Raw genomic sequence first — 12,650 nt, forward strand, 5'->3', positions numbered from 1 at the left:
CTTCTTTCTGACACACCTGGACATATCATTTGAAGCATAACAAGATATTAGGAGAATCACTTATATTTAACATATGCAGGTTACTCCATAAAAGAACAGATGCATTTCGCCAGTCTCAGGCTGCTGGTACTTATCACCGATACCAAACTGTCCACACTTTTGATGAAATCATAGTCTTATAACCAGATGTTGTACATTATGTTTTTAAACCAATAATTACAGTTGGCTGTTTAAAATATTTTATGTCTTCAAATGATAATGATAAATTGTGCGAGAATAAACACACACATCATATTTTTAGGTTTCCAAGTGGACTGCACAACTACTGCTAAATTAGTAGATTTATGTATGATTTCCAAAGAAAATAGATGTATAGATTAATAACACAATTAAATGTTACCTCAGCACTAATTCCTAATTATAATGTTGGCACTAACAGCTAAAATAAGCATGTGTATAGAAGCCCTTCATAAAAGTATATGGAGGGGGACCTCTGGTGGTATAGTGAAGTGTACGCTTGTATCCACTGCTTATTTCTCTACCAATTGCAAAGAAACTGCCAGATATAAATGACATACGTTACCACATACATTAGAAATATGTAAAACTTCTCAGACTAGTTCAATAAATGTCTTAGCTGCAAATCTTAAAAGCTTCATCCAAACTTTGCAAAGCCAACAATCGTCTCTTTTGTGTTATAATCTATATAATCACTTTATACATAATACAGCACTCACAAATATGAATGCATCTCAATATTTCACTGAGTTTCTCGATATTAATGCAATCGCTTTTACCATCTAAAGCTCTAGAATTCAGCTAACATACCACATATGTAAATAATCTAATGTATGTGCATGGCATATTGTATTCTTGTTTCATCAGAAGGGCTTTTTAAGACCATCCTCACATGAGCCATTAACTCTTCAGAGTAAATCAACTTGACCTACATAAGCAGTCACATGCATCAAGGCTATTGTACATACTGTATATTCAATATGCAGATTATTATTATTATAAAATTGCACAGAAACAACACAATACTTACAGGAAGTAGAAGGGTTTTAGTCACAGTACACAATTCTATACTCAACACCTCAGAAAGCATGTGTTTATATATATATATATATACATATATATATATATGTATTTTCCTCTCTTCTTACAATGATGCACTGCAGTTATTTATGCCTAGCGTAAAGTTTGCTTCCACTGACACCCACATTAATTTCTGAAGGACCAGGTTTGAGATACGTAACTTCTACTCGATGATACACAGAGAGCACTGTATCTTCTTTCGCTAAAAAATAAAGAGATATCAGCTCTATTTGCTTAATTTTTAATTGCAGGAAATTTCTATAAAAAATGAATTTTTCTTTCGGCGTCCAAAGCACAATTTTTTACAATTATCCTTTCCTATAGTGCTTCACTCGCCTAAATTCTGTATGCAATACAAAGTCTAGCATTGACGACACTAGTTGAGACTATCAATATCTCCTCAGTTATGATGGGGTATAATTGCACTAATATAATTTATATGTCTGCTTTACGATGCAATAAATGCACAAAACGCTATGCTGTACCCACCTCCAATATTGAACAAGTTGTCGATGATGATGTCAACATTTCACCTGGTTTCTGCCACACCGACAATTCAAATTATATCCAACAGTGTCTGATTATGAAATGTACAGGATGCAACTTTTGTCTGTAGCACATTTGAAAGAGGGGGTGAATAAAACACAACAACATTTAAGTAACATTTCTGTCTGTGGTGTTTTTATTTCTACCTGGTGACTCATAACCACCAGCAGAGGGCAGAAGTGGTATGTCTGTACATTCAAGTTGAGAATGCTGTGGAAGAATCAGTCCAATGTGCACCAGAAAACCCATTGAAGACTCTCTTTAAAAAAAAAATATGCAAGGGGTCACTTTGATGACAAACAAAAACATATTTATCACTTGCCACACAGCTAGTTGTGGTTTTATCTGGTTTGGTTTTGAGATATCTGTTTCTAAAATTTTAATTGGAACAACTTCCCCAAAACAGTCCAGAGGAAATCTGCACAATGAAGTAACCTTGCTGTTACATTCTTTCAATATAATTGTTCTATACATAATTTCTACAATATATGGTGCTGTATTTCCGAGTTTGGTTTAAGCTTTTAATACAAATTTAAATACATGTCACTGCTACAACATGATACTTTAGACATTCATGTGCTTCCATCTTTTTGCAAAACTCTAAAGAGACCCCCTTCCTGTTTCAAAATGACATTGCCCTCATGCACAAAGCAGATCTATAATATAAATGTTTTCCCTGTATGGTGTTGAAGAATTTGACTGGTCTGCACAGAGCCCTGACCTCAACCCTACAGAGATCCATGTTATTACCACCTCTATCTGTACATGATCATCATTTACCATTTGTCTACTCGTCGTTTCATCCGTTGGTAGTCTAATATCACTTCCCTCTTTTTTTGACCTCAGGAGTTGTTCTGAATTGCTGCTACATGTCTAAGACTCAAATGTCACATGTAAAAGTCATGCTACAAATCCTTGGTATCAACACCATCTGATGATACGTTTGTGGCAGGAAAATGAGAAAGTTTCCCACTTTGCATTTCTAACTGTCTAATAGTGACTCAGCTTTTGTCTGTTTTCCTGAGTGCCATGTGTAAGCTATCACTCTCTCATTGTGTTGATGATAATTACCATCACTGTCACCAAATATATGGAGGTGTGATAGTTTCATCCTGCCAGAAGTCAGCCTCCCCCGTATCCTTCTTCTCATCCTCTAGTATCAGCCATATTGGAAGGTGTCACTTTATGCCTGATGATTATTCACAGCCACCTGTCTCTTCCTGTCCCAAGCTCTGTGTATGCATCCATGTATGCAATGCAGTTATTTTAGAAGGGTTAGAGAGAGTTCATCATCTGCAACTTCTCTTCTCAACTGTTTCTGTCTGATAATAGTTGTTTGCTGCTATAATAATGCTCTGAATTTCATATATTGCTCCTTTAACTAACTAGCCACAATACACACAATATTTAATCATTCTGGATCCCTTCTAGCAAGAATGTTTGAAAGATACAGCTGCTTTTTTTAAATATAAATCACCCTGCATTTATTTTATTTCTTTCAGCACCAGCATCAGAACAATTATTACATTTTGTCTGAATCTCGGGGAAATAATACAAATTCCTTTAGTTTTATTCATATAAAATGAAGCTAAACATGAAAATGTATTGCAACAAAGTTCCTCTTTTTTGCAACACATTCTAAGCATTTACATTTCACATCATTCACTTCAAATATTGTTGTAAAAAACGAGCTTTTCTTACAGCAAAATACTATGAATAAAAAGAGAAAGTGCACTTGGTCCAATATTTTTGTTGATGGAAATGAAACGCTCCCAGCAATGCAAAACATTGTTTCCACCATTGCATGCAGACACAACTTACACAAGTGTATGTTGACAACAATACATATTGGGCTGTAAAACACAGACAGATCCCAGCATGGGAGGTGAATGTTTGTGAATGAAGGCAAATTGGTTTGACCCACTGGGGCAAAAACAACAACGGCTCTGATTGGCAACAGTAAGTAAATTAACTCGTAGGCTGCCAGACACAGAGGAAGGAATGCAGCTAATTCACTTTTATCTTTTAATTATCCATTTCCTAACAATGAGATGCTGTTTCCATACAGTAATAGCCTTCAGGGTGTGAAAGTCACTGTCTGTGTGTCTCTCCAGGGGTTTGACCAGCACAAGATCTCTGACTTGACCCTGTGGGCAGCCGAAAGCTAGTCACCTATCAGGGGGCCTCACACCATGCACTGCAAGTCAACATGGTTCTATTATACTGAGCACAGGTCACACTTCCTTTTGATCAGCAACCATTCACTGAAACATTCTTTCAATATTTGTCTGTTGCAGAAGACTACAGAGTTGACCACTTGTGAGAAATCAAACATCCTTGGTAAGAGATTCAGTGCTAATTTCAGAGCAAATTATATTAACTTTCACACAACCTGGTAAATCTCAGTCAGGGGATTTCAGACCAGTTGTGGAAGAATCGTTTTTGAACAAAAACGAATCTGAGTTGTTTGGATTAAATTGACTTGACTCTCGAGTGCAGATCAGAGCAAACTAATTAGTCCGCTGTGGATTGGTCTATCAGTCCCATTGTCCTCAGACATGCTATTGATCCAGTCAGTCAACAATCTAATCCATCAATTTGCACCAGGCCAAGTGACAAGACCCATAGGTGAGAAAACCAGAAGTCTGCCGCGACAGACTGCTGCTGGCGATGTTTCATAAGACGTCTCAATTTAAATTAAAACAGTTTTATATACAATTATGAAACTCCTCTAACAATGTATAATCGTGCACTGTAATCTGCACTGAATCTTTTAGAAAATCCCTGTTTATAACGCAGCTGTTCTCTCATCATCGCCTTTGCTCGTGAGAACAGCCCTGAGAAGCCTGTGGAATGCTGAGCTCCTATTGGCTGATGCTCGTCTCTATAAAGACTCGCTTGTGGCAAGTTAAATCAGATCAACTGCGAGCATCCTCCGAGAACCACACTGCCAGGATTTCTGTGTTGTATTGATTCTTGATTTTAACATTTTCTGCAACAAACACTGGGCCGCCATCAACACCATGAAGGAAAGGAGAAATACACAGCCGCTGGTGGTGAGGTGTAAACTGGTTCTTGTGGGAGACGTACAATGCGGAAAAACGGCGATGTTGCAAGTCCTGGCAAAGGATTGCTATCCAGAGGTATGATCTCGTGTGGCTTCTGTTAGAGACGTGAATGCACATACAGCTTTTCTGTAGTTCAGTTGAAAATCAGAGTGCTAAGTTAGTGTTACGTCCCCTTTCCCGTCTAGGGGATACGGGGGGAACGAACACAGGTCAATCCAAAATGATCAGCTTAAAATGATTGAATGTGGCGAGAGAAAAAAGAAGAAAAAAACAGTGCGCATGTTGCAGAGTCAGTTTTCATGCGCATTTTCATAACATGTTGTCTTCTTGGTCAATTTTGAATACATTTACCGTAATACCTTTAGGGGCATCCACTGTTTTATCGCATAATCAATAGAATTGTATCCCTTTCACATAAAGCATTGTTTCATGTTATACTAGTGTGTGCAATATGTCTTGCAGCTGCAGTGATTAATGTGATTGATTTATCCAAAATGTGTTCAAATTGAGCAGAACAAAATGTTTTTAAAATTATTTTTGCTATATTAATTCCATTCCCTGTAACTAACAGACAGACGCCTCCCCATTAATGACCCCATGATGTGTATTGTTCCCCAGACCTACGTGCCCACGGTATTTGAAAACTACACAGCCTGTCTGGAGCTGGAGGAGCAGCGAGTGGAGCTGAGTCTGTGGGACACTTCAGGTACCTGATCACATTTTCTCTGTCTATCTTCCCTATCATGGCCTGCCATTCTGCCTGCAGTACTGAAGGAGAATATAAGGCAATGCGCAGTAAATGTAATGAGCGTCTGTCTCAGCTGCGTCTTAGAGTTTCTTCCTAGATATTTTTATTTTGGTCATAAGACATATACTTGTTATAACCCTGTCCATCTTGGAATAAAGGAGACAATGTGATTGTGGTATTTGTTAGATGAAGGCTAATGGGCAGGCCTCTTACTCTTTGTTTTCATCCATCGCTGAGGCAGTGGCACACAAAATGTGCACTTGTTGAACTGCAGAGTCTCAGTCATCTTTCATTTGTAAATGGCAGATGATTAAACGTCGTTATATATCACCTGATGCTTTTTGCACATGGCAAAATAAAAGATTGACAGATCTACAAGTACATTTCTGTGCCTAATATGATTCCCTGGAAACTAGGCATAGAGACAGGGATTATTCCGCTTCACTTGTTGTTATTGCTGACTTTGTGCATCATATGTTCATTTACACTGAGCGTGAAAAAGAGGGTCAATGTGTCAGTGTGGATCTCCCCGGGGATCTGCTGTTCGGTGTATTGACCTGAATACTGAGAACATGGGTCTGCAGCACCTGTTTGATTCGCTTAATGCTCAGTGCACAATGATTTCACTCTCAGCCCATGTTTCCCTCTCCATCCACACTAGTGCCGGATGTATCACTACATCACTGTGGCTGAGCAAGTTGGCTTGTGTGTTTGTGGGCAACAAATCCTTTATGTAACAGACCCACTTGTGTGAGATGATGCAGTATTTACTGTGTTCTCGCTGTTCCCCCCCTCCCCATATCCAAAAGCGGCAGGGAAAAAGTGAGTGTAATTCCCTCCCCAGACCAAATCCTGCTTTTTAATCCCAGACTGTGGACTTTTGGTCTGCCCAGCAGGAATGGGCCTGGTGCCGGGGGATGATGGGCACACAGAGCAACATCCTGTTGAGCAGGAAGGTTTTCTGGAGCAGACAGACAGGAGGCAGCTCAGAAACTCTGGTGACCTGCATTCGCCTCCGTATGCTGCTGCAGGTCACCCACTAGAGCAGCATGATGCAGGGGATTAAGACTCTGAATAGGTCCACTGGGCTACCCCGTTTGACTGACCCAATGAGTTTGACATGCTTTCTCTTTATCTCTTTCTTGTCTTCTTCATTCTTTCACTTGTATGTGCAGCTTTCCTGTTTAAGTTGACCCTTTTCTTCTGCCCGTCTTTGACTGTTTCAACTCTTTTCTTCCCTCTGTTGACCCCTTCCTCTGTCGCTTTCTTCGCTACGCACATTCCAAAAGTGCACTGGTTAGATTGTGGCTAACGTGCCTTAGTGTGCAAAAGGTATCACATAAAGTTATTCATGGTGATTTGAATAGTTTTATTTGCAGCACGCTTTCGGTTTAATTTAAAGATTGAATTCCTCCCCCACAATTCATGTCACCCCTCCTCCCTATCATTATTTATAGATGCCTCTGATGTATCTCATGTCAGACTGTAGGTAATGGACGACACTCACAGGGGTTATTTGTTGGCCACACTGTACAGTTTCTTTGTCTTACTGTAATTTGCTCTAATTACGTGGAGTTGTGCTGCTGCAGCCCCACCACACTGAGAGGGTCTTCTCATTATCCTGATTCCCCTTCATTGATTGGACTGACCTCATCACTACCTCCACATGGCAGGCAGCTCCTTCTCCCAGCCCCGCCATGGATTTACAGGCCAAAATCAATCCACCGGTTTTAATCAGCGTGTGTGTGTGTGTGTGGGGGGGTGGGGGGGGGGGGGGGTCCAGGTCCAGTGGCTATAACTCATGAAGAGTGAATAATGAAACTCATTATGGTGTTAGTGGGTAATATATTTAAGGTTGAATGGTCTTGCTGATAAAGCCTTTGCGTTTTAGAAGATATTGTATACACACTGTAATCATTTTTTTGTATGATTTATGAATGAGACTGATTTGTAATGAACCCAATATCCATTTAACCTGATGAAACCATCTGTATGATTGTAAAGGAGAGACATTGTTAATAGACAATAATCATGTTAATGGATAACCACGATAGTTGTCTATTAACAATGAAATGTTAGAGTAGAAATTTGAAATGACTGATAGTATATAGGGCCTAATGCCTTGCTATTAGTCATGTAGGGTGCAGTCTGTTATCAGGCTGCAACCATTTTATTGGTATTTTTTCCATTATGAAATTAAATGATTAAACAATGCATCAAATCACCTTATTGACTCAACTTGTCAGCGCTAGCTCAGTTTTTATTTAGAATAAAGGTTAAGGCAAACTATTCTTGGCAGATGAATTATATCCAACGGGCTAATAGGCATTTTAACTACTAAAATGTATTTAATTACCTCTGAGCTCTGACTTTGGCTTTTTGAAAGAATACTAGCAGAATACACTTTTAATTCAATGCATATCAAGGCTTTACATCTGTTGCCTGCGCCAACTTCAAAATCCAGAGGGGGATGAGCTTTAACACTGTCAAGTTACAAAGTAAAGCTTGTTAACAGCTCAACGTGGTGATGCTCAGGAACAAAGGGATGTCCTCCCTCTCCCTGCAGGGGTCTTCAGCAGTGATTCTGACTTGCTCTGGCATGTGAAACCAGGGAACAACTGTTTGACGCAATGTAGTGTGTTTTTTGGCCTGGCTGTGAATCCCGTAGTTACCAGCTGCAGCAGCAACAGCAGCAGCAGCTTCCCTGTCGGCTGAGTGTGGGCGGAGGGGCAGGGCTACTCTCATCCCCAAATCTGTGAGTCATCCCATCACTGGATCATTACTCTGTCTGACCCCTGCATTCTCACTGAGGAGTGTGCTAATGATGAAGATAGGCTGTGACGCTCAGTTGATTTAGCACACATGCACAACAACACCCTCACAGTCTCACTCATGCACACACACACAAAAAGCAGATCCTCCCCTCCCCCACCTGTACGCTCAAACATAAGGCCCGTCGCCTAGGCCTGCGAAGTCTACTTCTGCTCTGGCCCAATTTCTACCTCGACACTTAGCTCTGGGCACCGCACCATCAAGACGGATGGAGTTTACAGCTGCAGGAGTTTGGTTATGCTCTTTTCTTTTCCTTCCATTCCCCAGTTAATCAGCCTCACTCTCCATGTTTCATGCCTCAGAAACTCTCCATCTGTTATCGAGGCATGCTGTTGAGAAAAGGGGGAAAGGGAGCATTTGGAGCAGGCTCTGCATGTGTATTGATCTACCCGAGCCATTCTTTGGTTTGTTGCAATGGAGAGAAGGAGAGAAGAGAGGGAACGCGACAGAGACGGGTACTCTGTGATATCAGACTGCAGGGGGTGAAGGATTAATGGCATAGGAGGGCTCTTTGTGATCTACCTCAGTAGGCTACACTTCTGCTTTCCCTCCTCTCTTCCTCCTAGCTTTTTCTTGACATAATAGAAACAGCTATTTTTTCCAGGATTAGAAACTGGGTCCTGGAGTGTCTGGAGAGTACCGCTAAGGCTGCTCCTGTACCCGAACAGCATGTTGAGGAGCTTCAAATACTAATACTTACACATTCATATTAATTTGTATTGAATTCCTTTGGAGATAGGATACATATGCCCACTGAATCCAGTATCCTTTATACAAAAATGTATTTCTTTGAAGAAAAAAACATCATATACATTCCCCTCCTTCTCTGCGGGGTAACTCATTTGTCAGTTTTAATTTCAAAGACTCTTGGACCTCCTGTGCAGCTTTCCATCGATCGCTGCATTTAGATCAGTGGCTTTTTAATGCAGAATTGCACCAGGTTCCTTGGCTGTGGGATAACCTCATGAGGGTGATTGGGAAGATTTATAGAGCGCTCTGCCTCTGATTCTCCTATGAGACACCTTAGAGTCTCCACATATACACACACTCATTTTAGTGGTGCTAATTGTTCTGATTATTAATATGTGTCAATTTTCACAGTCTGCAAACGCAAAGTTGTCTCGCAGATGAGCGTGGCTTTTCTCCTTAGCCCGAGGTGTAACAGTGTTAGGGCAATAATGTAAATGTCATTCTTGTTGTGTTGACGTCTGTAAAAATACAGCCGTAGTAAATCATTTAGTTTAATCACAATGTTTCAGCTAATTTGCTACTTTAACAGTATCATATATTTTCTATCCAAAGGCTTCGAAACATAGTTTTAAAACAACAAGTCCCTTTGTTCCTCTGCTGCGATGTTTACTTTCTTCAGGACATTGAGCCCTGAGGAATTTCATCGCAGCTTGTCATTATTCCACTCGCAGCGCCTGGCAGCTGGCAAATTCAGTTTTACCCTTTGATAATGTGGAAAATCATTAAGTATTCATGAAACTGATCTGTATGCACACATCCATGTTGTGTGTGCTCGTTCATATGTTTCCTTCTGATGCATTGTTTTTACACTGTAAATCAATTAGGATGGTTGTGTAATATCTAACGAGTAATTACACAGACGGCTTTTGTTATCTGCGGCTATAAGAGGAACACTGAATTCCTTTTGGGATTCACACAGAGCCTAAAGTAAACATGTTAATCCCATTGAGCGGCTCCTCTTCTGTTTCATCTGATCACAGACCTCTGGCTGCTGCCAAATTTAAATAGTGAGTCTGTGTATCATTAGGTGTGGTTTTGTGTCTTTGTGAGACAGATGTATGTCTGTGGTCCCCACCTCTGTCGCAGAGCAGAGGAATGTCCCCAACAGGAGGTGGGTGGGCAGTTTGCGATGTAAAGTGATTGATTGGCAGTTAAAGCAAGCCTTTATGGAGAGGTGGGAGGAATGCCTGATGTAGATGGTGGATTCCACGGCTGTTGCTGTGGTAACAGAGGAACTGAAGGTATTGCGCGCTGAGCAGAGGATTTTTTTTGGGGGGGTGGGTGGTTTACTTAAGGATTCTGAGCATGAGTGGGAGCGTCTGCCTGCCCCAAGCCTACCGTTCCACTTGCGTAATCTACTGCAAGAGAAGATCAATGAGGATTTAGTGCTCGATTGTCATCTTCTCTCCCTCTGAAATGCCATCAGAGGATATAGGAGCAGAGGAAAGAGCAGTTGCAGGGACAGCAAAGTGAGGCTCAGCAGGAGAAGTGATGCCGATTGCACATAATCCCTGCAGCTCTTTCTGCCCCTGTCACTCTGCTGCTCGGTCACCCTTTTTACGCTGACCAACTGCCTGTTGCGACAGCCATCAATTCCTGAAAACAATCTCCAGTTAAAAGGAATTACTCGTTCACTCACTAATTCACTCTTTAAACATTTTACAAAGCTAATTTAGTCTAGATTCTTGTGCATTTGAAACGAAAATATGCCTTTTAATGTGGCACCAGAAAAGAGCGGCGAACTGCAAGTCTGACCTCAAAGTTTTAAAAATACCAAAAGGCCCTGTTCCATCAAACACTCAGAAACAATACAAGTTAAAGTGAAACAAGATTGGTAGTGTTTTACCATTTCACCTTTGGCAATATTTCAAAATGGCTGCAGTGCAATGGCTGCAGTGCAAGACTCATATCAGCAATATTCAGCACTGCACTCATTCTGCTTCCCTGTGGCCAAAAGCAGCTGCACTGAAGGCATTGATGGCACATGGAGCAACTTGAAATCAGATGCATGTGTTTTCAACGCTTGTCTTTTCATTTATCTACATTGTAATCATCTGCTTTCTGCCCTTGAAGGTTCTCCATACTACGATAATGTGAGGCCCCTGTGCTATAGTGACTCAGATGCAGTTTTGCTGTGTTTTGACATCAGCCGTCCTGACACAGTGGACAGCAGTCTGAAAAAGGTAAAGACTTCAGTACTTTAATTTCAAGTTATGATTCAAGTTTGTGTACCATTGTACTTAATAGCAGTAATTCTCTCAAATTAGAGTATACCTGACGACAGTTGATTATTTACTGTACTGACTGTCCTTTTCTGTCCACAGTGGAAAACTGAGATCCTGGATTTCTGTCCAAGCACACGGATCCTGCTCATTGGCTGTAAGACCGACCTGCGCACAGATGTCTGCACGCTGATGGAGCTGTCCAATCAGAAACAGACTCCCATAACCTATGAGCAGGTGAGACAAAAAAATGAACAAGAGTTTTTCAGGGACATAGTGAACACCGGATTAAAAACATCTCATCTTGCATATCAATACACTTCTACTGGAGCAGCTATTTCCAGCTGGCAGTTTCAAGTACTTCAGAATAATTTGGTAATATTATTTACTGCTTGAAATACTTCCTATTTTGTCTTTTTGTGATGATAAATGGCTCAAGGATATATTGTCACCTAGAAGAGTCAATGATAGCATGCACCCTCATTTTTTATTTTACAGACATCTTATGAGCTTTCAGGGCATTTCTTCCTGAAATCCACACTACATGTTGACCCTGGTACAAATAGAAAACAATGAAAATATATTAAAGGACATAATGAACAACACCCTTCATCATTCATCACATTTATTGCAGGGTGCTGCTATGGCCAAGCAGCTGGGTGCGGAAGCTTACCTCGAGTGCTCAGCGTTCACCTCGGAGAAAAGCATCCACAGCGTGTTCCGCACCGCAGCGATGGCCTGCATCAACAAGCTGCAGCCTCTCCCGAAGCAAAGCCCCACCCGCCGCCTGTCCAAAAGACTTCTTCACCTGCCCAGCAAGTCAGATTTGCTCTCCTCCACCTTCAAGAAGGAGAAGACCAAGAGCTGCTCGGTCATGTGAGTGGAGACCTTCTGGGTTACAGTCCTCACATGCAACCCCCAGCCCCTGCCTCTTTGGTCTCGGGGAAGGGGGGGTGGGCACGATGGTTTGATCAGGGCTTCCTGCTGAATCCTTCCCTCACCCCCCCGGAAACCAAACACCCCTCAGAAGAGGTGGACACTTCGCTGCCCACTTGCTCCTGAACCTTTTAGCGGACATCCATCTTTTTCCACTACTGTTTATCTTGCTAGAGAAACAATATCAGTCAAGGTTTGATCATCAAGCTATCTTTTTTTTTCACCTGTAAACAGTATGCAACTACAATGGTGTTACATCTGTATGATTTTACTATCTCTAAGCACATGTTGATTTTGTCCAAATTGGAAATGTGCAACGTGTGACGTTTAATCTTGTGATGTAAATGCCTCTCAGACAATTCAATGGATATTTTTCTAAGTACAAAAATAAATCTAGCATGAAATCGTCAGGAATTAGCAGCATCCTTTACATCCCTCTTAGTAAGGTGT

At 41.0% G+C, this 12,650-nt stretch overlaps 1 protein-coding gene across 1 annotated transcript; it reads left to right on the plus strand.

Moving 5' to 3' along the window:
- Positions 1-4,667: 4,667 nt before the first annotated feature.
- On the plus strand, positions 4,668-12,144 carry rnd1b (Rho family GTPase 1b; the record flags this gene model as incomplete). The annotated part of the gene is made up of 5 exons (XM_079226583.1): positions 4,668-4,787; positions 5,331-5,418; positions 11,116-11,225; positions 11,367-11,501; positions 11,899-12,144. 5 exons carry the CDS (start codon positions 4,668-4,670, stop codon positions 12,142-12,144), a joined length of 699 nt encoding a protein of 232 aa, XP_079082709.1.
- Between the last annotated feature and the right edge of the window lie 506 nt (positions 12,145-12,650).

The sequence above is a fragment of the Taurulus bubalis genome (genome assembly GCF_910589615.1).
Source record: "Taurulus bubalis genome assembly, chromosome: 11".
In the NCBI taxonomy this organism is placed as follows: Eukaryota; Metazoa; Chordata; class Actinopteri; order Perciformes; family Cottidae; genus Taurulus; species Taurulus bubalis.